This window comes from Garra rufa, chromosome 7 (assembly GCF_049309525.1).
Source record: "Garra rufa chromosome 7, GarRuf1.0, whole genome shotgun sequence".
In the NCBI taxonomy this organism is placed as follows: domain Eukaryota; kingdom Metazoa; phylum Chordata; class Actinopteri; order Cypriniformes; family Cyprinidae; genus Garra; species Garra rufa.
In genome coordinates, this window is record NC_133367.1 from 49378572 (window position 1) to 49404673 (window position 26102).

At 35.7% G+C, this 26102-nt stretch overlaps 1 protein-coding gene across 1 annotated transcript in view; it reads left to right on the plus strand.

Moving 5' to 3' along the window:
• LOC141338965 (protein NLRC3-like) overlaps nt 1-25270 on the plus strand; it is a 51542-nt gene extending 26272 nt beyond the window's left edge. The window contains exons 4-6 of the mRNA XM_073844578.1: nt 6642-6815; nt 24160-24333; nt 24418-25270. Coding sequence (XP_073700679.1) covers nt 6642-6815; nt 24160-24333; nt 24418-24424 — 355 coding nt within the window. The 3' untranslated portion in view covers nt 24425-25270. The remainder of the gene's footprint in view (nt 1-6641; nt 6816-24159; nt 24334-24417) is intronic.
• The last annotated feature ends 832 nt before the right edge of the window (nt 25271-26102 follow it).

Below are 26102 nucleotides of genomic sequence, written 5' to 3' on the forward strand. Positions count from 1 at the left end.
GGACCCAGACACTTTATCTTTACGTGACATTTTAACTATAAAATCTTCAGTTCCAGTACAGGGTATATGTCAAACATTACATGACAAACCAGTTTTCATGACTGCTGCTTTGTCAGAGAAAGTGTTAACAGCATTATAAAATAACAGTGATATCTATTGATTTTATTTGGAGTTAAAAGCTAACTTAGAAAAGTGTTTTCAATATCATTTTTAATCTCAGTGAGAATAAAAATAATGAACATTTATACAGTGGTGGCCAAAATGATTCGAACACTAGTATTTTCACCAGCTGAAATCTCACAGAAACCTCACTGGATTATTTCAAATTATAATGCGGTATGACGGTATTTATCTACAGTATGTATTTGTTCATTTTACAGTAATAATGCTGTGAAAACTACAGAATTTTGTTACAGTGTACATGTAAAAATTTTTGTTTTTTTGTCTGGACCTCTGCTTGGAAGAAAATATAGAGGCCTGTGTCAAATATTTCCTTATGTGTCATGATCGATAGGACTCTTATAATAGAATTTGATTAAAGAAACTCACACTTGACTTCCGGTTATGGCGCGGTGCTGAGTGGACGCGAATCGGAGCTCCGCTACAAATACTGACTTAAATTGTATTTTATAACCCAATAAACGCTGACAAACCAATTCTATTTGAAAATCTGATACATCTTAACGTTTCAAGATGCCACCAAAACCAACTAAAACGACACAGAAACAAGTTAAATCGACCGTACCTGGAGAGGCCGAGGCAGATGCTAAATCCAATGAAGCTAATAGCGAGGAGGGAGCGTCAGGTGTTAGCCAAGAGTCTGCAATACTGGACGCTATCCACTCATTGAAATCGGACTTTGCTGTGCGATTTGATGGCTTGCTCCAGGCGATTAACGCAGTTCAGTGCGATCTTAAAGCTCTCACAACACGGGTAACGGAAGCCGAGGACCGAATAAGCAGTCAAGAAGATAATGTCACGGAGTTGCAAACGGAAAGCGCAAAATTGAAAACTGCCATAGAATCCCTCTCATCAAAAGTCGATGATCTGGAAAATCGCAGTCGTCGGTCCAATCTACGATTAGTGGGACTTCCAGAAAAAATTGAAGGAAAGGACATGTGCGTCTTTCTAGAGAAATTACTCCCTCAGATCCTCGGCCCGGAAAACTTTCCTGGCCCTCTTGTAATTGAGAGAGCTCACCGAATCGGCAGATTCTCCGAAGATCGTTCTGAGTCTGACTCTCCACCGAGAGCTGTGATAATGAAATTCCTAAACTACGCTGATAAAGTACGTACTCTGAAAGCAGCTCGAGCAGCAGGCACCGTGATGTTAGACAAAAGAAAGCTTATGTTCTTTTCTGACGTGTCAGCTGAACTGCACAAGAAACGGAAAAGATTTGACTCAGTGAAGAAGGATCTTCGCGATCTCAACTTCCCTGAATTGCGTTATGGCATCTTGCACCCGGCTACTCTGTGCGTGACATACAAAGGAAAGCGACACTTGTTCGACAATCCTTCAGATGCTCAGAGGTTTTTGCAAGATTTGAAAGACAATGTTTAGCAGGACTTAAAGGAAGACGTTTTTCTTCGTGGTCAGTTGCATTAACGTAAGCAAACTTCTGGTTTATCACTGATGCTAAAATAATATGTATATATGTGTATATATATATATATATATATATATATATATATATGTATGTGTGTATATATGTATATATATATGTATATATATATATATATATATTTCGTGATGTTGGGTTGACATCTTTGACTGTTGCGGACGCGTCCGACCTTCAGACAAGCTGTTCCTCACCGTGAAAGGATCGCGGGTGGACCGGCGTAGTGCCATAATCAGGCTCTTTCGAGAAGACCTTGGGAAGTGTTTAATTAGGGAGGGGAGGGGGAGTGATGGTATTTCATTTGGGGAAATAGCTGTTCTGTCTGGCTGTATTTGGCCTTTACCAAGGTGTTTTTTTTTTTTTTATTATTATTTTTTTTTTTATTATCTCTCTCTTTTTCTTTCTTTATTTACAATAATAGTCTGTATACTTACTCTACTACTTTTTGCAAAAATGGGAATATGCTGTATATACAATAATGGCTCCCCTATTTGATATTCAATTTACATCCTGGAATGTAAGAGGCCTTAACAAAATTGTAAAGTTAAAACAAGTGATGAACAGAATTCGGCAAATGAAAGCTAAAATAGTGTTCCTCCAGGAAACCCATTTAGCTTCAGAGGATGTGAATATGGTGAGGAAGAGATGGCCAGGGCAAGTACTTTCTGCCTCATTTAGTTCACAATCTAGGGGGGTTATTTTACTTATACATAAATCCATTCCTTTACAAATAATTAACACTATCAAAGACAGGCTAGGGAGGTACATAATTATCCAAACCGAGATATTTTCTGTTAGATTGAATTTAGTAAATGTTTACGGACCCAATGTAGATAATCCTATTTTTTACAGAAATCTATTTTTACTATTGGCTGGACTGCCAGGATATTTTGTTATTGGAGGAGATTTCAATTGTGCTTTATATCCAGAATTAGATAGATCAACTAAATCAGACCTCTCTCATGTACAGACCAGAATAGAGTTAAAACAGTTTATGCAAGATTTCAATTTAATAGATATTTGGAGGAACAGACACCCGGATAGTTTGACTTATTCATGCTACTCTAGTACTTATAAAACATTTTCTCGTATCGATTACTTTCTTTTATCTACTGATTTAATTTCTAAAGTTAAGAACTGCTGGTATGATAGCATTTTAATCTCAGATCATGCGGCAGTTTCATTTACATTAAACTTTCCAAATTTTTTGTGCAGACCCCCAAGATGGCGACTACATATATCCTGGTTGAGAGATCCTGAATTTTTGGAATTCATTGATAAACAGATAGATTATTATTTTGAAATTAACACAAATCAAACATCTGCCTCAGTCCGGTGGGAAGCATTTAAAGCTTTTATAAGAGGTCGAATGATTAGTTACACAAATTATAAATATAAGCACTGTCGAATAGAAATGGCAGACCTTGAAAACAAAATAAAGAAAATTGAATCTGAAGTATACCAAAAAATTACACCTGATCTTCTTTTGGATCTGCACAAATTGAAAATGAAATATAACGAACTTTCACTAGAACGTGCAAAGAAAAGTTTGCTGAGACTTAAACAGACTTATTATGAAGCGGGAGAGAGAGCGGGTAAGTTACTAGCCTGGCGTATTAAACAGTTACAAACTGAAAGAGCCATAAATTCCATTAAGATAAAGGAGAGTGAGGTAACATTTGATCAAACTGAGATAAATGAGGTCTTTAGGAACTACTATCAGGCTCTTTACAGCTCTGAATATTCAGAATGTGCCACAGTGAGAGAAAAAGCTTTCCTGGATACTTTGGACTTTAAGTCCACAGATTTGGGTTTCATGGCATCTCTCGAAGATGACCTAAAATCTGAAGAGCTGTCTGAAGCCATTCGTAGTATGAAAGGAGGGAAGACCCCAGGGCCTGATGGCATACCGATAGAGTTATATAAAATTTTTCATCATAAATTAATTGGCCCCCTTTTGGACATGTACCAGGAATCCCTGAAAAATGGGGCTTTGCCTCCTTCTCTGAATACTGCGATAATAACTCTGCTGTTAAAACCTGGCAAGCCACCAACTGATTGTGGTTCATATAGACCAATTTCTCTCTTAAATAATGATTTAAAGATTCTTTGTAAGGTGCTAGCAAAAAGATTAGAAATTCATTTGCCTAAACTTGTTCATATGGATCAAAATGGTTTTGTTTGGGGGAGGCAAGGTTTGCATAATATCCGTAGAGTATTAAATATAATATATGAGAAATCTAATACTTGTGATAATGCACTTCTGTCATTAGACGCTGAAAAAGCGTTTGACAGGATTGAGTGGCAGTACCTGTTTAAAACTATGGAAAGAATGGGATTTGGGGATAAGTTTTTGAAATGGTTCCGGATCCTGTATGCTAACCCTTCAGCTGAGATACTAACGAATGGAATAATATCTGCCCCTTTCAGACTCTACAGGGGAACACGCCAGGGCTGCCCGCTGTCTCCCTTGCTATTCACCCTAGCGATTGAACCACTGGCTATGGCAATTCGTAAACATACACATATTTCAGGTATTACAATTGGCCCTTCCGAACACCGCATTTCATTATATGCAGATGATATAATTATATTCTTGTCCAATCTAAAACAATCTATCCCAGCATTGTTAAATTTGATTGAAACATTTGGAGAATTCTCAGGGTATAAAATTAATAATTCTAAATCTGTGTTGTTGTTCCTCCATAAAGCCGAAAGACTTCTCCCCCCAGTTCAAACACCCTTTAGAATCTCACAAGACGGTTTTATTTATCTTGGGATTAAAATTACGCCAACTGTTAATGAAATTATATCAGCTAATTATAATCCCATATCAGATTCTATAACTGGTCTGTTGAACAGGTGGACAAAACTCCCCATCTCTATGATTGGCCGTGTTAATATATTAAAAATGTCAATTTTGCCCAAATTGTTATATCTCTTCCAATCCATCCCACTTCCTCCACATTCTTCTTTTTTTGTCCTAATGAAAAAAACTTTTACAAACTTCATTTGGAACAACAAGCGCCCTCGCCTCAGACTTTCCTTGCTTTACTTGCCGTATGATAGAGGGGGGTTAAACCTACCCAACCTAAAATGGTACTACTGGGCGGCTCAAATTAGAGCAGCAATGTTTTACTTTGAGAAGGATTACCCTCCAACCTGGGTATCTATAGAGTCTTACGTGATTTCAATCCCTTTGAATTTATATTTATATTCAGCAGATGTTAAAAAGTTGATTAAGTGTACAAAAAATCCATATACCAGAAATACTATAATAGTTTGGTTTGAGGCTCTTACTTATTTAGGTGAATTACCACAACTTTCTTGCTTTTCACCAGTTTTTGGTAATGAAAATTTCCGTCCCGGTAGAGTCGATTCAGGTTTTAAAATTTGGTCAATTCAAGGTATTAGTAAGGTGTCTGATCTTTATAATGAAGGGAAATTCATGTCCTTTGAAGAAATTAGGACAAGGTTTGGAATTCCGCAAAAGCACTTTTTCAAATATTTGCAATTACGTAGCTTCATTCAATCAAGACAAGGCCATAGTCTGGTTAAGCCTCCTTTTTCTACTTTGGAAAATATTACACTTAAATATTTGAAAGGTAGAGGTCAAATATCTCTATTATATAAACAGTTTGTGGCCAAATCTAAAGAATCGTTTAATGACAGACTTCAAGCATGGCGATCTGACCTGCAGGTTGATATAACCGAGGAAGAGTGGCAAATAGTATGTTTAAAAGCCCAAACTCAGACAATGAGCACCCATATGAGACTGCTTCAGTATAAATGGCTGAGTAGACAATACATCACTCCAGTTAAGTTACATCACTTCAACCCGAATATTCCTGATGAATGCTACAAATGTAAACAAGAAAAGGGAACTTTATTCCATTGTATGTGGGAATGCACTAAAGTTAATTGTTTTTGGGTTAAAATATTGAACATTGTAAGTAAAATCATTGGCAAAGTAACTCCTCTTGATCCCAAGCTGTGTATATTACATATTTGTCCTCTGAATTTTAAAACTACTAAACATGAAAGAATGCTGCTAATTCTTTGTTTGTTGGAAGCCAAACGTGTAATTGCATGTTGTTGGAAAAAAGAAGAGTCCCCTAGCGTGTCTCAATGGATAAAGGGGATGACTTCATGCCTTGCTTTAGAAAAGATTACCTATTTTTTGAAAAACAAACTTCATGTTTTTTGGTCCATCTGGAAAGTGTTCCATGACTTCTTGCAGAGTCTAGATGGTGACTCTTTTGTAGAACTGATGGACATTGAGAGTATATAGACAAGTATCTTACTGTTGTACGGGAGTGTTTTTTTTATTTATTTATTTTATTTTATTTTTTTTTTTATATGTTGTATTTTTATATTTGTTTATTTTTATTTATTTTTTTTATTTTTTTTTTTTTTATTTTTTTTTTTTTATCCGGTTATAATGGAAAATAGAACTGTTGTATTAATCTGTATGACAATGTTTGAAAATAAAATTGTTGTTTAAAAAAAAAAAAAAAAGAAACTCACACTTACAACTCAACACCTCTTAAAAAAAGCAGATCACAGATCATACATTTTGTCTATAAATTTTTTCTAACAGCTTCATAAATAGGAAGATTTTAATATATGAGGATTTTGAATGGATTTTTTTTAGCAGGCCATTAAATGACTTGAGACTCGATTCTGACTCGTGACCAAAGACTTAAGATACGACTCAGACTTCAGGTTAAAGACTTGTGAACATCTCTGCTATAATGTTACTCTTAATATTTTTATATTATTGTCTATATAGTACTATATGGTTTGAAGAACAAAAATAATGAACTAGTGTCAGGAATCATGTGATAAAGTGCATTTCAATTAGTTTCTTAGCTTGTGCTTGTTCTGGCAAGTTGAAATCTCCATAGTGCCAATCCTGGTGTATAGGAAAAGTAGTGCTCATACAAACACACAAACAAACACACTCTCACCCTAAAGATTAAACACAATCTCAGAGATCATTCATGTTCTTCACTCTCTACAGGCTGAGGGACTGCAGTATTGGAGAGGAAGGCTGTGCTGCTCTGATTTCAGCTCTGAGATCAAACCCCTCACACCTGAGACAACTGGATCTGAGCCATAATAAACCAGGAGACTCAGGAGTGAAGCTGTTGTCTGCTCTACTGGAGGATCCACACTGTAAACTGGAGACACTATGGTGAGTGTTATTATATTATTGAACACAAAAACTGTGTGAAAATACTGCCAAAAAAAGAAAATTATGTTGTCACTTTACTTCTCTTTAAGTCATTTCAAAACAGTACGACTTTCTTCTGTGGAAAATAAAAATAGATATTTATTTTGAGACATGTTTACCAGAATAACAAATAATAGCCCGTACTGGGCAGAGCCTATAGACAGGGCTTACTTCTGTAGGCATAAATTCGACAACCTGCGTGAGAAATACAATTTATTATTTTCTTATGGCCTAAATATTAATTTATTCACTCACAGCTACCCCCATCTTTGGCACATTGCCTGTTTTATTGAGCTGACATATCAAAGTATGTGACCATGGAGAACTCTATAGATCATATATTTCAAACTTTTGTGAGTACATATTGTTGTTACAAAATGTAGTTACATATTTCTTGTTACATGTGTACTTCCAGAAGTGAAAAAATTGTTGTTACCAATGTCCTGTTACACATTTGTACTTACAAATGCTATTAGGTGAGTTGTTACATGTGTGTAATTATACCAGTATTAGAGCTACAGATACAATATACCAATGTGTACATACACTGTAGTTACATGCTACGTACACATCTAGTTACACATGTAAGTTCACAGGTATTAGGGACACTTAATATAAAATGGGACCAAATTAGTAACATTTAAAATAAAAAATTTAACTTTTTGATTTTAAATAATTAATTTACTCTATTACTCTTAATTTAGACAAATTATTTATTTAATCCACTTGAAATAATTAGTTAGTATTGCCATAACTTTAATAAGGAAAGAGAGGTATTCGTTTCCAACATTTATTAACAGCTGCCATGTACATACAATTGGGTGCACTAAGTTTCTGTTAGCAATTTTAATGTTAATGTTGTAGACATTTTAAGATTAAAAATTACATAATCGTTAAAAATGACATAAACGGGAGGAAGGCTTTGGGCGCAGTGTGTCAAATCCCACAAAAAGTCTTTGGAAAACCTCAAATGTTTTGCAGAGTTGTGGTGGAAACTGCAGGTTCGGAGCAAATGTCATTCCCGGAAGCAGGCAACATGCCCTGGCCAAATTTCCAAGATCAGTAAGCACTGGGTTTCCCTCAATGATGATGCCCACTGGTTCACGACAGACATATATCTGCACATGTTCAAATCCTCATGGACGCTGCTCTCCGTTTGTCCCTGTATGAGAATAAACAGAACAATAAGTTGCAACAGAGAACAATCTTCAAAAGGTGTGGTTTAGTAAAAGTTCTGAAAATGCCACTCTTACAGTTTATCATCAGATGATTACGACTCCTGCATTAATGTAAAACAAGGATTTTACTTTTGTGAAACTGCAGTAAAAAAAACGAAAAAAAAAAAAAAACGTATTTTTAAAATCAAGTCCACAAGCAACTGAAAGACAAAAAGGGGACCCTGGTTCCTACACATACATTTGGGTGTTTGTAGGTGTGTTTTTGAACTTTTGACAGAGCCAGACTAGCCATTGCCAACCAATTACAGTATTTGTCTAAGACAAGCTAACCAATCCCCAACTCCAGCGCCGTACTATAACTCAGACAGACATAAGATTGATATCTGAGGAATAAGTGCTTTTCCCAAAAGAGTCAAACTATGCTTTTTAAACAATACTTACATAGTAGTCAGAGATGATTCTTGCCCACTGTTTCCCATGTATTGAATGAGGCATCTCAGAGTCACGTCTCTTTTCTTCACGAGGTACTTGGATCCTGTAGTTGGTAGTGAATAAAGGAAAACTGAATATTGCAGGCAATATAACTACAAACAGGGTTTCCGCGGGGTCTTAAAAAGTCTTAAAAAGTCTAACATTTAAAAATCAAAATTTTAGGCCTTAAAAAGTCTTAAATTCGATGTTCTAGGTCTTAAATAATTTTACACAGGTCTTATTTTTCCGATGTCCATGTAACGCTACCTCTAAAGCTCATTTAAATTCTCTTTTTGTTGTTTCCGTGGTGTTGTAGTTCTTTATTCCATGGAATGTCTGGATACTGATTCTGATTGGCTGGCAGGTGTGCAGTAAAACCGTTTAATGCACAGGTAGTTCCAAGTCAGTTTAATCAAGAGAGAGAGAGAGAGAGAGAGAGAGAGAGAGAGAGAGAGAGAGAGAGAGAGAGAGAGGTCGGAGATCGCATTGTGCTGCGCATATACATAAACTTCTTGTCAGCGTTTGCCTGCGATCCTTATTAAAATAGCATAGATACTAGATCGCTACATTATATGCATCAGCAACGGGGTGGTAAAGCTGCTGTTTTTGAATGAATTGTTGTTTGTAGAGAGAGACGCACAGCATGCAGGTACGCACGCACATTCACATACACACACACACGCAACTGTCATCTCTCTTGCCTTCACACTCTCTCTTGGTCGATCGATAATCTACTGAAACAAATGCTATATTTCATTCAAATAAATGTGATCTTACCGGACTATTTAATCTCTGAGTCTGATTTGAAGCGGCCAGAATGCTAGAGCTGCGTGTCATAACTGACGAAAATAACCGTCTTTTTTATCCATTCAGTCAAATTTTGCGCTGCAAATATCAATCCTAGTTTTAATTTGTCTATAACCATGGAATAAGCGGGATAATCAACGGCTTGCCGTGCGTTAAAGGATTTAAAATGCACTATTAGCCTCCACGTCGTGCATTTAAAATCCTTTAACGCACGGCAAACCGTTGATTATCCCTTACTTATTTCACAATTCCAAATATAATTTGCTGTATTTAAACTACAAATGAGACCAGCATGCAATAGCCAATCAGCTTTCTGTTATTGGCGCGAGTCTCTCTCGGATTGTACCGCAGAAGTAAAATGGATTTAACTTTTTAGCTATGGGGAAGTACAAGTTTAGCGATACTTAGCTTGAAAAAACTGAATATAGGGCTTGGCTAAGGCCAGTTGCTAACAACTAGATTTTTTTCTCCCTCTGTGGAAGTTACTGCGTCTTCAGAATCGCAGTAGCAGAAGAGTAGCAGAACACTTTTTCTGTATATAATGTTATCAATAATAATAAGAAGAAATATAGGTCGAGCTAGCTGACTGCCAGCCTTCGAAAGAAAGAAAGAAAGAAAGATTCATATTTCAATACATTCAACGTAAACAGAAATTGATAATGGATAGTGTATTTCTGGTCTATTTGTGACATACTTTAAAACAAATGAATGTAACAGCACTCTAAAGAAACACACTGAGGTAAAAATTTAAAATGTATAGATTATTTATAACATGATATAGTTCAGTAATATACCAAGTGAGCTTTTTGCTGAAAATTCTCACAAATGTTACATTAATTTTAGCTCAATAAAAAAGTAGTTAGTCAAGTAGTTACTTACATATTAGACAATATGCAACATTAGCAGGAGCATTCTCCTAGCAATGTTTTGCTATACCGTAATTCAGCGTTTTGCTCGAATCAGTTGAAATAACTCGCTCATGAAGTGACTTACCGCCACCTGCTGGTAGTTTAGTGTGTTTAAAAGTATGCCTCCACACCCAACATTTCTAATGTATATATTTATAAATCAATAAATGTATTTAAAACATTAATCTCACTTTTAATGCAGTGTAAATTATGTAATCTCACTGCTAACAGCCATTTAGAATTTATTGATAAATTCATAAAATAAATTTCAAAGGTAATGCATACATTTCAAAAGTAAAAAAAGTCCTTTATAAAGGTAAATCAAATATGCAGATTTAAGATGTAAAAGCTAATAGAGCACTGATGAAAATATTGCTTCAGAATTTTTTTTTTTTACATCAGATATTTCTAGTTTTACTTTTATGGGGATATTTTGTGTGGAATAGTATCTGCTGATATGAAAAGTTCACTGTGTATTGTAGTAATAAATTTAATTTATGACAGCCATGAAATTGTGTTTACTTTTTACATTAAACACATTAAATATTACATGTATGCATGTAATATAATATCTATTTCCATTACAGGTTCGGTCTTAAATTTCATATAAGGTGGTATTAAAAAGGTCTTAAAAAGTCTTAAATTTCACTTGTTCATATCTGCAGAAACCCTGTACAAACATACAATGTCATTATCAGTGTGGTTCTGTGATCTGTACTATACAGAACCACACTGTATTCTTTACTATACATCAGTGGTTCTCAATCCTGGTCCTGGGGGACCCCTGCTCTGCACATTATGCACGTCTCCCTTATTTAACACACCTGACTGAGATCATCACCTCGTCAGTTCAGTTCATGGATCTCTCTCCTAATGAGCTGATGATCTCAATCAGGTTTGTTATATAAGAGAGACATGTAAAATATGCAGAGCAGGGGGCCCCCAGGACCAGGACTGAGAACCAGTGCTATACTATACTGTAGTATACTATACAATCTATATGAGTACAAGGCAAGGCATGGCTGTGTCCAAAGGTCCCATGATGCAGTCTATAATGTTTTAGATTATCATTCTTTCCTGGTACAACAGCGCTGTATAATTTACAAGGCCATCCCATCTGTCATTAAAAATAGAAAGGGATGCAAATTTTGTTTTTTTTCCCCTTTTTTCCAACTCTCAATAACTGACTTTTGGGTACCTTAATTCCTCTAAATGGACAAACCTTTGAAACATTTACCTCAATTCCACCTTCTAAAGAGCTTACCTACTCCATGAACTGCTCCTTCCAGTAGATCTGATGGTCTCCTAAAAAAGCAACTTAAATGAAAGAAGAGTTTAGGAAAATATAAGGATCAAGTTATTGCAATGCAAAATAAATATTTAATCTTTTTAATTGAACAAATGGTTTAAGACAATGTAAAATATTTCAAACAAATATATAAAAAGATGAAGTTTAAGAATTTGTGTGATGCATTGCAGAAAGAGGCGCCAAAAAATGCCCCCATCTTTTTCAATCATGCAGGGAACAACTGTGACAACAAACCTAGCAGCTAACGTAACTTTTAACTGACACAACGAGGATGAGAGACCATGTTACTGTTTTGCTAGCTAATTCGGAAAGAGGCAGAACATTTAAGACAAATGATTTGAGACATAATACCGATGCTAACATTATTAGACTCCATAAATAAACAAAATGACGATGCTTTTTTAAGTAACCAAACTAAGTAGAAACATAATTTGGCAATGCATCTCATATATACCTATACTACGTTAACGTTAGCAATAGTTGTTAAGATTAATGTTAATTTCAAGACCTTCGGTAAGCCCGCATTGCAACTTTATGCAATGTAAATAGTTACTTACATGTGTTGCACGTTGTATAAAGCTCTCAAAAACTCCACAGAAATCCGAAACTGGTCCGGTTCAGGTGACAACGAGCAACGATGTTGGTGTTCTGCATGTGGGCCGGTCGTGACGTTATACTTTAGATAATAACACTTAAATAGAGTTTTGTAGGGGGCAGCCGTGGCCTAATGGTTAGAGAGTCGGACTTGTAACCTAAAGGTTGCAGGTTCGAGTCTCAGGTCCGGCAGGGATTGTAGATGGTGGGAGTGAATGTACAGCACTCTCTCCACCCTCAATACCACGACTGAGGTGAGTCCCTTGAGCAAGGCACCGATCCCCCAACTGCTCCCCGGGCGCCGCAGCAATGGCTGCCCACTGCTCCGGGTGTGTGTTCACGGTGTGTGTGTGTTCACTACTGTGTGTGTGCACTTGGATGGGTTAAATGCAGAGCACAAATTCCTAGTATGGGTCACCATACTTGGCCTCACTTCACTTCCTTTCCTTTCCTTTCCTTTCCTTAGAAGCATTTTGGTAACACTTTCTATGAAGCCCCTATTTATAACACATTATAAGGGCATTTCTAAGGCATTATAATAAATGCATAATGCATTATAAGAAACCTTATAATATGTTATACCATCTCATGAATAATCATAACAACAATTATAATACATTATAATACTTGAGTTTTTGAGGTTATAACTCTTAAGATTATGATCATTTATAACACACAATGAACGGCATATTAAATCTTCTTAATTTATAATGGACTATATCATATTACATTTATTTTTTACATTATATTACGTTTTATTTTGATGGTCCCCTAAGTCTATTGACTATAAGCTTAAACTTTCGAACTACATGCCAACTAACACTCCTTAGAGTATTAGTAGGCTTAGGTTATGGATGGGCTAGGTAGAATGTTCATGTACTTGCAAAATTACTTATAATATAACATAATAGTTTGTCTTTTGGGGAAACATCGAAATTTAGTGTTAGCATATATTCAGCATAATAATAATTACTGCTAGCTGACATGCAGTTGCAGAGTTACTTATCAAAATCTGTCTGAAGGGTACCATCAAAATCATCAAACTGTTCATATTACACATTTATCTAAACTGATACCTGATCTTAGGGTTCTTTGGGAAATATTATTATAATTACTTATAAGTGGTCTTTGTATGCTTTAAGTAAAGTGACATGAGAAACATGGCAAGATATGAGACTTATAATATGTTATAACTATGGAGGAGGTAATCATACTCTTAAAAGCTATAACCACAAAAAAGTAAAAATTATAATACATTAAAACTGTTCTTATGAATACTCATGAGATGATATAACATATTATAAGGTTTTTTATAATGCATTATGCATTCATTATAATGCCTTAAGAATACCCTTATAATGTATTATAAATACGGGCTTCATAGAAAGTGTTACCAGCAGGGCTTAAAAACGAAAAAAAAATCCATTCGGTTCACTCCGAACAGAATCGATATTATAACGTTTCTGTTCTTGCGTTCCTCATTAAACAATACGTTCCGAGAACGGTTTTCTAGAAAAAATACCGGTTAATAACGTTATTTTATTACACGGCGCGATAGATAGATAGATAGATAGATAGATAGATAGATAGATAGATAGATAGATAGATAGATAGATAGTGTGTGCCTTTTAATAACATGTTTGGCATTATGTTTACAAATGATTCAACCAAATTCCGTGTTCGTGTCATCTGAACTTCTTGTCTTTAAAACCGAAAGTAAACGAGTTCACCTGAAGGCCGTAACTAGGGTTTGAAAATTAGTGAGGTCCGAAGTAAGGTTGAGAAACACCGCTTTAATTAATGTTTTTTTGATGACTTAACGTTGACTAAAGAGCATGAGACGTCTTCCTGCTGGCCAGTAACAGTAACGTTATTTGTCATAGTATTTCATTCTGTAACAAACAGATTTGTATTATGCTATTGTTTTTGATAGTGTTATACATTTCTTTCAGATATTAACGATGATCGCTGCGTTTGTCTTACCGATTGTGTTATCTTCCTGTCAGCAATTAAGTTACAGATTGTCTAAAAGATTTTTTTTATGAATGTACAATGTTGCCGGATATTGCTACGAAAAACAAGCAATTTCAAAAATAAAGAAAAAGATATCCGAAATAAGTTCAAAGCTTGTGTTTTGTAAATAAGATTAATATATCAGTAACACTAACGTTCAACTTTCCACTTTATAAACGTCCCAAAGTGTCACAATAAATTGGAAAAATGAGTCAAAATACACGTATAATAGGTGGATCTGGCAACAAACGGAGGCTGCACACGCGCTCTCACTCAACGCGCTCTCAAGCCTCGTTCACTGCGCTAGCTTCTCGCATCAACATGAATTGCAAACACTCATGTGATATGAGGTGGTTTAAACGGTTTAAAATAATCATTCAGAGAGCTTGGCATTTTATTTTTGAATATACAAAAATGACCGAGGTCCGGACCTCGGTGACCTCATAGCTGGCTACGGCATATTCCTTACCTAATATAGCCAATTATAGGCTATTTTCACTCAAACAAAACAGAACTCCAGATAGTTATGCTTTTACATTTAATGCATAAAAGCAAAAGAAAACGTAATGCATAATTTTAACTACAAGTTTTAATTAGGCTACAATAACTTAAACCTAAACATACCTTTGCACATGAAACAGCTAGGTGTAACCTTAAGCTCGTCGCATCAGAAAGGGCTCTGCTTATGTCTGCTTCGCGGGCATTTCACGGTGTATGCGTCACCGTCGCATTTGCGCACACAATTTGAATTCATGTTTTTGGTCTGCCAAATTGATATAATAAAGAGAACGATAAAAATACCGTTATTAACCGGTTAATTTGGAATTTCTGTTTCCGTTTCTGTTCAGAACGATTAAAATTGATTTTGTTTTCGTTTTTGTTTTTGTTCCTGTTCAATGTCATTTGTTTTCGTTTTTCGTTTTCGTTCCTTGAACCGGTTCAGAGCCCTGGTTACCAGCATTTTATTGTGAAGGTCAGTAAAAAACAATTTTTTGATAGGGAATAAGTTACAAAAACAATCACACTTTTTACTTTTGCAAAACTTAAATGAATTCAAAAAGAAAAGGGAATCAATTTATTGGGAGAAATAATTTTTTTTTTTTAATAAATTCCTATGAACAACACCCTTGAATGCTTTTTACAGTGCAGGTCCTTTCCAAAAAATTAGCATATTGTGATAAAGTTCATTATTTTCTGTAATGTACTAATGAACATTACACTTTCATATATTTTAGATTCATTACACACATTTGAAAGTAGTTCAAGCGTTTTATTGTTTTAATATTGATGATTTTGGCATACAGCTCATGAAAACGTCTAGGTTACGAAGGTAACCCTCGTTCCCCGAAGGAGGGAACGGAGACGTTACATTGGGATCTCGCTTGAGAGACCGATCACCTCTGAGCTTTATTAAAAAGGCCAATTGAAAATTGGCGAGTGGACGTGCGCGCAGCCGTCTTATATACCCGTATGTACGGGGGCGTGGCCGGCGCGCACGTCCACTCGCCAATTTTCAATTGGCCTTTTTAATAAGGCTCAGAGGTGATCGGTCTCTCAAGCGACATCCCAATGTAACGTCAAAGTGATTCGACTGAAGGGGTAACCCCAAATTCCTATCTCAAAAAATTAGCATATTTCATCTGACCAATAAAATAAAATTTTATGTTTTATCAAGGGCAGGGTCAATGCAGCTAGCTATCAGGAGATTTTGGAGCACTTCATGCTTCCATCTGCTGAAAAGCTTTATGGAGATGAAGATTTCATTTTTCAGCTCGACCTGGCACCTGCTCACAGTGACAAAACCACTGGTAAATGGTTTACTGACCATGGTATTACTGTGCTCAACTCTCCTGACCTGAACCCCATGGAGAATCTGTGGGATATTGTGAAGAGAAAGTTGAGAGACGCAAGACCCAACACTCTGGATGAGCTTAAGGCCGCTATCGAAGCATCCTGGGCCTCCATAACACCTCAGCAGTGCCACAGGATGATTGCCTCCATGCCACGCCGCATTGAAGCAGTCATTTCTGTAAAAGGATTCCCGACCAAGTATTGAGTGCGTAACTGAACATAATTATTTGAAGGTTGACTTTTTTTGTATTAAAAACACTGTTCTTTTATTGGTCGGATGAAATATGCTAATTTTTTTAGATTTTTGGGGGTTTTCATGAGCTGTATGCCAAAATCATCAATATTAAAACAGTAAAAGGTTAGAATTACTTCAGTTGTGTTGTAATGAATCTAAAATATATGAAAGTCTAATGTTTATCAGTACATTACAGAAAAGAATGAACTTCATCACAATATGCTAATTTATTGAAAAGGACCTGCATTATATTAATATGCTCTTGTCTCAAATAATGCCTTTTACCTTTTCTGTTTTGTCTGTTTTCCAAGTTGTTGTTATATAATCAACAAAGAAACAACATTTTACTTGTTTGTAATTTCCAAGCGTGCCGTAGGTGTCCTGAAAAGTGAAGCCAAAAGTTTTCGATCGCCCCCCGGTGGCTGGCTGCAGTATAGGTCATAAACCCCGCCCTCCCCATGTAATCTAATGGGACGTGAGCCAAACTAAATAATCGAATTACACTGCAAATAATTTTTTTCCAAAGGTGATTTCCATCGTGTGAGGTAGTTCTTATAATGCTGATTCATGCTCAGGTGTTCGTTTTTCTAATAAGTTTGCTTTTAAGTAGTGATTTGATGCTATAAAAACGGGGTGTGGTGTCATGATTGTGATCGTGCGATTGGGTCTGCGGGAGTTTGGGCGGGACTTTGACACCGCGGCTCCGCCTCACGACACTACTGCGCATGCTCTGGCTCCAAACGAACCTTTACTGCGCATGCTCTGGCTCCAAATGACGTAACTTCCCCCAAGATGGTAGCGGCCATATTGAGCTGTTTTGGCTTCACTTTTCTATAGTGGAAAGAAGCGGAAACGCGTTGTCCATCTTTTTTACAGTCTATGGTAATTTCAGACCGCTGACTCTGCAATATAATATGCGCAACATAGCGCCAGCTAGAGTTTCTGTTCTCAATCTCTGGTATATTTAAGCTATTTTCTCAATTTACTCAGTCATTTCCCTCGAATCACTACTTCATGGTAAATTATGACAGCATTTGACAGCATTTATATCCAAATGCACATTTTCCCAAGATTAAATTAAACGATTCTGTGTCCGGATGATGCATATGTATATCCCTGGGCACATTATGCAACGTACATTTACACTGTAAAATGAATAATGCACAGCAAGTAGAAAATACAATATTACTTTAATAATTATAACAACATTAACAATCGCGAAAAAAACTGATGTTAAGAGTCATAATGCACAGCCAGCACCAAATAGACAGAACGGCAAAACTTAAAACTGTACTGTATTATAAGTGCTATCATTCATAATTAAATAAACATAGTCTTTGTGATGACCAGAAGCTGACACAAAGTTTTTGAAAAAATGTTTGCTATTTTTAGAGTAAAACACCAGTATAAAGCATAGTATCATAGTATCTATTTTGTAAAAATAGACTTAGATTCCTGAATTTACGCTGCTGTCAGCCGAAAAACTTTTACCCTGCAAGTGCCAATCCGGAAGCCGGAAACACGGAAGTGTGAAAAAGGCTAATTACTTATGTTTAATGCTGATTTGCGGAGGTCCCAAGATGGCGGAGTGAGAGGTGGTTTTTCAGCAGGCTCTGAATTAAAACATTAAATTTAGCCAAGTTATTGATCCAGTTTGAATGTAATAGCCCTATTATATTTCCTAACAATGATGTCGGACATGATAGAAGAGATTGAAGTTGATCAGGTTAAATCCACTGAGGTTAAGGCCATGTCCAAAGAAGATAAGGTTAACTGGGACCACACACCGATTAAAAATAAAAATGCTAAAAGAAGCAAGGTACACGATGACCATGCCAAAAAAGACAAGGTACGAGACGACCATGCCAAAGAAGACACGGTGAACGCTGTACTCCAGGCGATACAGGAGCTAACCCAAAAAATGGATGACCAAACTCAGCGATTTATACGCTTCGAGAAGCAGATTAATGCCAATTCATCAGCCATCGACAAAAACAAAAAAGACATATCAGAGCTTCAATCTCAAGTAGTTCATCTTAAAAAAGAGAATGCAATTCTGAAAAGCGCGTGTGAAGAGCATGCTCGCTATAAGAGAAGGTGGAATCTGAGGTTGACCGGCTTGCCAGAAAAAGATGACGAAAATACCCGGGAGACGGTCATTGGTATTTTGACCCGGATTATCCCTGTGTCGGTGGAGAGGCTGCGCGACACAGTGGACACCGTGCACCGGCTTGGTAAGAGAGAGAGCGCCGCGACCTCAAACAACGTTCCCAGAGTTGTCATCATTCAGTTTGGAATGCGCACGATTCGGGATCTGGAAGTCTGGAAAAAATCTAAGGATGCTAGGGTCTGCAAAGATCTTCACATCAGCTTTAAGGAAGATTTTTCCAAGGAGGACAGACTCGCCTGTGCCAAACTGTGGCCGTTGGTCCAGGAGGCCCGAAAGAGGGGAAAGCGTGCGTACCTGAAGGAGGGCTATGCGCTGATTGACAACAAGAGAGTGGACCCAGATTGACTTTTCTTTTTGCACTATTGTTATTGTTCTTAAGGTATGGTATTACCTGCATTTTTACAGGGCTATTGCAATCCACCACGAAGTTTTGTGGCTAGTAAGGTTACTCATTCCTGCGCATCTTTTCTGTTAACTTTACTGTTATATCTTTGCATTTATAGTGTCTTTGTTTTATGTTATCTTTGTTATCGTTAAATGTGAGGGGACTTAAAAATAATGTCAAACGTAAGGCAACATTTCTCTATTGTAAGGAACAGAAAGTAAATTGTTGTTTTTTGCAAGAAACACATTCTGAAATTGAGGACACACGTTTTTGGAAACTTCAGTGGGGGGACTCTGCCTACTTCAGCCATGGGACATCTCATTCAGCTGGGGTTATGATTTTGTTTTACAGGTTTCAAGGCTCAATTGTTGACCATAAAAGTGATAAAAATGGTCATTGGTTAATGGTGACTGTGGAGATTGGCGGTGTTAAATTCATCTTGGTGTGTGTATACGGTTACAATAGTAAAGCCCTTAACAAACTATTTTATGATGACCTATGTGTTAAGATTAACCAATGGAAGGTGACATATTCAACGGATGAGGTTATCATAGGGGGGGATTTTAATTTGGTCCCAGACAACTCAGTTGACCGTCTTCCCTCTAGAGGGCACCATCACACCTTTGATGATATTTACAACAACCTGGTTTCAAATACAAATTTGATTGACTGCTGGAGGTTAAAAAATTCCGGTGTTAGACAATACACATGGTTCAATGCATCTAATAATGGACAATGCTCCAGGTTGGACTACTGGCTTATTCCTTTTAACTGGTTTAATAATATATCTAAATGTGAAATCTCTACAGCTCCCCTAACAGACCATTGCTCAGTGACTCTGATCCTTAACTTAAATAATAATAATAAGCGACCTCAAAACACAATTTGGAAATTCAATAGTAATCTTTTGCTTAACAAAGACTTTTGTGATGAAGTTAAAAATCTCATTGTTGATGTGACATCTTTGGATTCTTCACCATTAAATAAATGGGAGTGGTTTAAATTCAAAGTTAAAGAAACAGCTAGTAAAATGGGAAAATACTCTTCTAATAAAATGCGGGATAAACAAAAGGAAATTGTTACTAATATTAACATTCTATGCTCCAAAGCTGTGTTGTCTAGTGAGGAAAAAGCCCAATTAGAAAATCTCAAAAATCAACTAGATAATTTATTTTTAGACAAAGCTCGGGGTGCTTTTATTCGCTCAAGGGCTCGTTGGATCGAGGAGGGCGAGAAAAATTCTTCCTACTTTTTTAATCTTGAGAAACAAAGGCAAACGAAAAAGAAAATTTCTAAATTAAGTATTAATGGTGCTGTTACAGATGATTTAAATCTAATTAACAAGGCAATTAGAGACTTTTATAGTAACTTATATTGTTCAAGATACTCTGAGGCTAATTGTAAATCTTTTTTTCAATCCATTCAAGGGTGGGTTGAGGTAATTGAGGATGACTTTAAGCAAATTTTGGAGGATGATTTAATAATTGAAGAGCTGGATGAAGCCATTTATCAAATGGCCAAGGGTAAATCACCTGGCTTGGACGGTTTAACTGTCGATTTTTTTGTCTTCTTTTGGAAAGATATCCGTCAGCTTTTATTTGAAGCCCTTGGTGAATGTATCTCAAGACAAGAACTCTCTCCCACAATGAAGCGTGGTCTCATTACTTTGATCCCAAAGGCCGATAAAGATCCACTTTCTATTGAAAATTGGAGACCGATAACCCTTTTATGTACGGATTACAAATTACTAGCTCTTGTATATGCCAATCGCCTGAACAATGGCTTGACAAAGGTTATTAGTGAATGTCAATCAGCCTTTATAAAGGGAAGGAATATACATTTTCATTCAAGACTAATTCTTGATATGTTGGACTACAGTCATTTAATAGAAAATGAGAGTCTATTATTATTCCTTGATTTTTATAAAGCGTTTGACTCCCTAGAGCACTGTTTTATTGCAGAAACATTAAAAGAGATAAATTTTGTAACATAATCAAAATGTTTTACTCAGATATATCTAGTTCGGTGTCTTTGGGATCGGAGATCACTCCTAGCTTCATGATGTCTAGAGGAATTCGCCAAGGGTGTCCCATATCTCCTAAACTATTCATTTTAACTACCCAGATGCTCACTTTGGCTATTGTTAATGATTCAAATCTGCATGGCATTAAGATTTGTGAAAAGGAATTTAAGATTAGCCAATTTGCTGACGACACTGTCATTTTTTTAAAAGATAAAAGTATGGTTGACACTGCACTAAACATAATTAATGCCTTTTCGGATGCCTCGGGTTTGTCTCTCAATATTAAGAAATGTGTATTGTTGCCTATCCACTCTTGTCCAGAGAGCTCTATTGCCTCGATTAATGTCCAGACGGAGGTTAAATATTTAGGTTTAACAATATCTAAGGATAATCGGAGGATGGAGGAGGTTAACATTGAGAAACGGGTCGTTGATATGAAAAAATCTCTGAGTCACTGGCTGACCAGAGATCTCACAATATTTGGAAGAGTTATTCTATCGAAAGCTGAAGGTGTGTCTAAGTTAGTATATCCTTGTCACTCTGTGTTTATTTCCGACCGTAATATTAGAAAGGCCAACTCAGTCATTTTTCAGTTTCTGTGGAGAAATAAAACGCATTATTTAAAAAGGTCCCAGTTAGTTAAAAAGTATAAAAATGGTGGATTAAAAGCCTTAGATTTTGAAGCCTTGATAGGCTCATTTAGAATTAATTGGTTAAGAACTTTTTTTGCTTGTTCTAACTCTATGTGGTTTCACATACCTAGGGCTATTTTTGGAAAGCTTGGTGGTATGGATTTTTTACTCAGATGTGATTTCGATATTAGTAAGATTCCACTTGCACTGTCTAAATTTCATAGGCAAATACTACACTTTTGGAAAATGATATTCACACATAATTTTACTCCACACAGTTCGGTTCTGTGGAATAATAGAACAATTCTTATAAACAGAAAATCTGTCTTTAAAGCTGAATGGTTTGAAAAGGGTATTCTCTTTGTAACTGACCTGATGGATTGTAAAGGTGTTTTACTGGATCACACCAGTTTTGTTGAACGTTCTAACATAAGCTGTACTCACAGAGAATATCTAAAAATTTGTAAAGCTATTCCTGTAGCCTTGATTCACTTAATCCAAAATACTTTGACTTACTCTGATGTCACTCCAGTATTGCCGAATTTATCAGTTGGTCATCACAATTTACTAGATAAAAATTTCAAGAACAGGGTTGCTACAGATGCTTTTAAATCTAAATTGTTTCATGATTATATTAAATACAATGTACCTGCAAACCTTTCTGACACGCTGGATAAAGCCTTCTCTAAATATGTTCAATGGCCAATTCCGCCTAAAGTCAAAGAAACTCATTTCAAAATTTGTCATAAGATTTATCCTGTTTCCAATTTTCTTCACAAGCGATTTAAATTTGACAAGGTGGGTTGTGCTTTTTGTGGTTTTACTGATGAATCTTTAGATCACTTATTTTTTTCCTGCTCCTTTTCATGCCGATTCTGGAGTGCGGTCAGAGACTGGCTGACTACAAAAATGTCAAACATCCCTGTATTTAACATCAACTCTATATTGTTTTATGTTGATGGTTTAGATAATGCAATATCAGACATTGTGAATATTGTTATCCTTCTTGCTAAGTATCATATACATTGTTGTAAGTGGAGAGATTCTACCCCCTGCTTTGAACATTTCTTCAACGAATTTAAACTATTTTACTCCTCACTGAGATTACTTAAAAATTGTCGTGCCCAGAAAATATCATCGGACATGTATAAGTTTCTTGTGTTGTAATTTTTATTTTATTTATTTACTTATTTTGTTTTGCCTTACATGTAAGATGGATCCCCTTACGGTTTGATGTTGACTGTTATTGTACTTGGTAGGATACTATGCTGTTACCTCTACGAGATTTTGTATCTAAGTTTAATAATAAAAAAAAAAAAAAAATAATAATGCTGATTTGCCTTCTTCTTCTTAAAGTTTATTTGGCGGTTTACACATCAACTGATAAGTGTTTTACCGCCACCTGCTGGACTGGAGTGTGGAACAAAAGTTTAACGCTGATTGGCCGATACAGTAAAACTCCTTTCACCAATCAGAAACCTTTCTGCTCCTATTGCTCCAGGCTGCAGTTACCCCTGTCTCATTTTCTTCTGCGCTGCTTACGCTGGATTAAAGCCACAGTGCATTGTTCTTGATCAGAATTGACCTGATTAACATGAAAAATAACAATTTCACCATAAAATTCAGACAAAATCATTTTAAAAAGAGAAGATTCTGAAAGCATTGAAGTAGATCCCATAATAATTTAATATGGATTTACAGTAGTAACAACAAATGATATGTTTTATATGTTTAATATGTTTTTAAATCTGATTGTTTCATTATAAACATGGTGATGATCTCTAAGGTACACATCCAACATAATATATGATATTTACCATCTGAGTCATGTCAACAAATGGAAAAGTCAGTCATCTATTCATTATTTTGTAAATTATTGTGCCTTTAGCCCCAACAGCAGGGCGATTTTTACCACAAAATACCATACTTTTATATATTCTTTTCGTTATTGAAAAACTGTGGCTTTAATTGTCTTAAACCAAAATGGGAATCATTAAGACGACCTTTGTCTCAAAATATATTCAATAATTTTAGCGATTCTCATTTGCTTCTTAAATCTACAACATAAAAAAAAAAATCAAATATGAGTTTGCACAGAATCAACTACATGAAAACACATCACTGCGGGGAGTTATTGGCCAAACTTAAAATACCTGTTTAAATTATTAAAACTAGAGATATTTATTAACTAGATGATTTTTTTTGATTTTTTTTATCTTGTGCAGCATGTTATATTCACGTGTGGGGAACACAGCCACATCACAGCATGCTGCTCATATCATAAATCAAAGCACATGACAGACAGTTTGTGAAAAGGTACAGCTACTTTATGCAGGCTGTGTGCATTCTACTGTGGACTGACTGTTTTGAAACTTATATGGTAGTTACATAGCCCCTAGTCCTCAGTTATCATGAAAAAAGCCAGGAAATTTCAGTTGACAATATGGGACCTTTAAGTGAACTTTTCAAAACCACAAGAAAATTATAGTTTTGCTATAATGTCACTCTTGTTTTAACTTTTTTAACATTTTCACCTAAAAAAGTTGAGCATCACAATCAGTAATCATGTGGGTAGAGTGCATTTAAATTGATGTTTTAGCTGCTGACAAATCAAAATCTCTCTAGCGCTGATCCTGGTGTACAGAAAAAGTAGTGCTCATACAAACACACTCTCACCCTAAAGATTAAACACAATCTCAGAGATCATTCATGTTCTTCACTCTCTACAGGCTGAGGGACTGCAGTATTGGAGAGGAAGGCTGTGCTGCTCTGATTTCAGCTCTGAGATCAAACTCCTCACACCTGAGACAACTGGATCTGGGATTTAATAAACCAGGAGACTCAGGACTGAAGTTACGCACTGCTCTACAGAACGACCCACACTGTAAACTGAAGAAACTACGGTAAGTTATTGAGTCAATGCTTTCATTAATTATCTTCTATTAAAGCAGATCTTAGTGTATTTAATCTTTCTCTTTATTGTACAGTATTTGACAGTGGAAACTCTACAAGCTCCGAACAAGTGAATCAAAACAACACGTCCTGAACAAGACTGTCACCTGGACAAATGCAGACACTGATCCAGCAGTTTCATATCTGAAGGAGTTTTGTTTTTAATTTTCATTCAGCCTAGATTTTTTTTTTCCAGTTTCATGGGAACATTTTTTTTTTATATATATATAAATAAGTATATTGGACATACTAACCATACCATAACATTTTTAGTGTGAAACTACAGTATATTTCAAGCTAATAATTGCATTACTTACACAGTGATTTCACAGTGGGACTTCTATTATATCTAACTTAATTTGATCTTTTTTTGATACTGGACGTTGTTAAGCGTGTGCAAGGTGGTTTGTTTTGCCGATCATATAGACACATGCGCAGTAGCGTTTTCTGAATATAATACTTATGCGCTGGTTTAAAGGGACAATATTGCGTTGTGATGATATTCTAACCTGTGTATTAGTAGAGATGAATATTAATAAGTAATAATTGATAAATAATAATTTACACAAACGTGATGTGATGCTCTCTACACACATGCAAAATTTTACAATTTTAAAGTTTTAAATTGCATAACTTTAGAGCGTTTTAACAAATTTAATGGATTAAAAGCATAATATCTTTGTCAAGTATTATTTTCAGTGAGTGTATATACAACATATTAAAATGAAGCCATTTCATTCAGGTCATATTTATTGCTAAGTGGAAGCAAAAATGTCTTTTTATGTGTCATTTTAAAAATATGTCTCTGTCATTTTAATCCTAAAGTTACTATACAATATGTAAAATACTTGAAATACCAGTACACATTCAAGGGAAAATGGAAAAATAATAACAACACCAATAAAATTTTTTTTTTGTCAGAAAAAAATGAATGCATTTAATGATATTTTGAGGGGTAAGAGTTCCTTCTTTAATGACTATTAGTGATGCACGGGTCAATGTATAAACAACCCGAACCTGACCGACGTTTTCAACTAACCCGCCCGCAACTCGGACCGCAGAAAAAGAGAGAAGATATTGTACCCGACCCGCTTCCTGACCCGCATGTTTAATATTTGGACTGACGCGGCTGCGGTGGAGATGTGTTCACTGTCAAACATCATTCGGCATTAATCAGGTCATTTTGTCAAAAGAAATGTTCTTGATTACAAGAAAAATACAGATTGAATACAGTTCTTGTTTTATTTTGTTTTATATGATCAAGAATTATTTTATTTCGATCTACAGTGTAATAAAAGTTAAGACAAAGATATATACATATATATATATAGACTACAGGCTAACTCCTTTTTTCTTAACTTTTAACTTCTTCTAAAAATGATCAAGAATATCAAATCAACTTATTAGGCTAGTTCAGGGGTTCTCAACCTTTTTTAGGCTGGGCCCCCCTCCTGCTTCGGTTAATTTTGCAAGGCCCCCCATACCTGACATTTCCTCTAAAGATGCTTATTTTTAAGCCTGTTTTATTAACCAAAACATTAGTTTTGCCCTCTGCTCAGTTCTAACATTTTAACACACACACACACACAAACACATTATTTATATATATATATATATATATATATATATATATATATATATATATATATTTTAAAAACTTTTTTTCCTCTCTCCATGGAGGTTGACGAAACTAGTGTAATCTGTTAACAACGTGCATTAT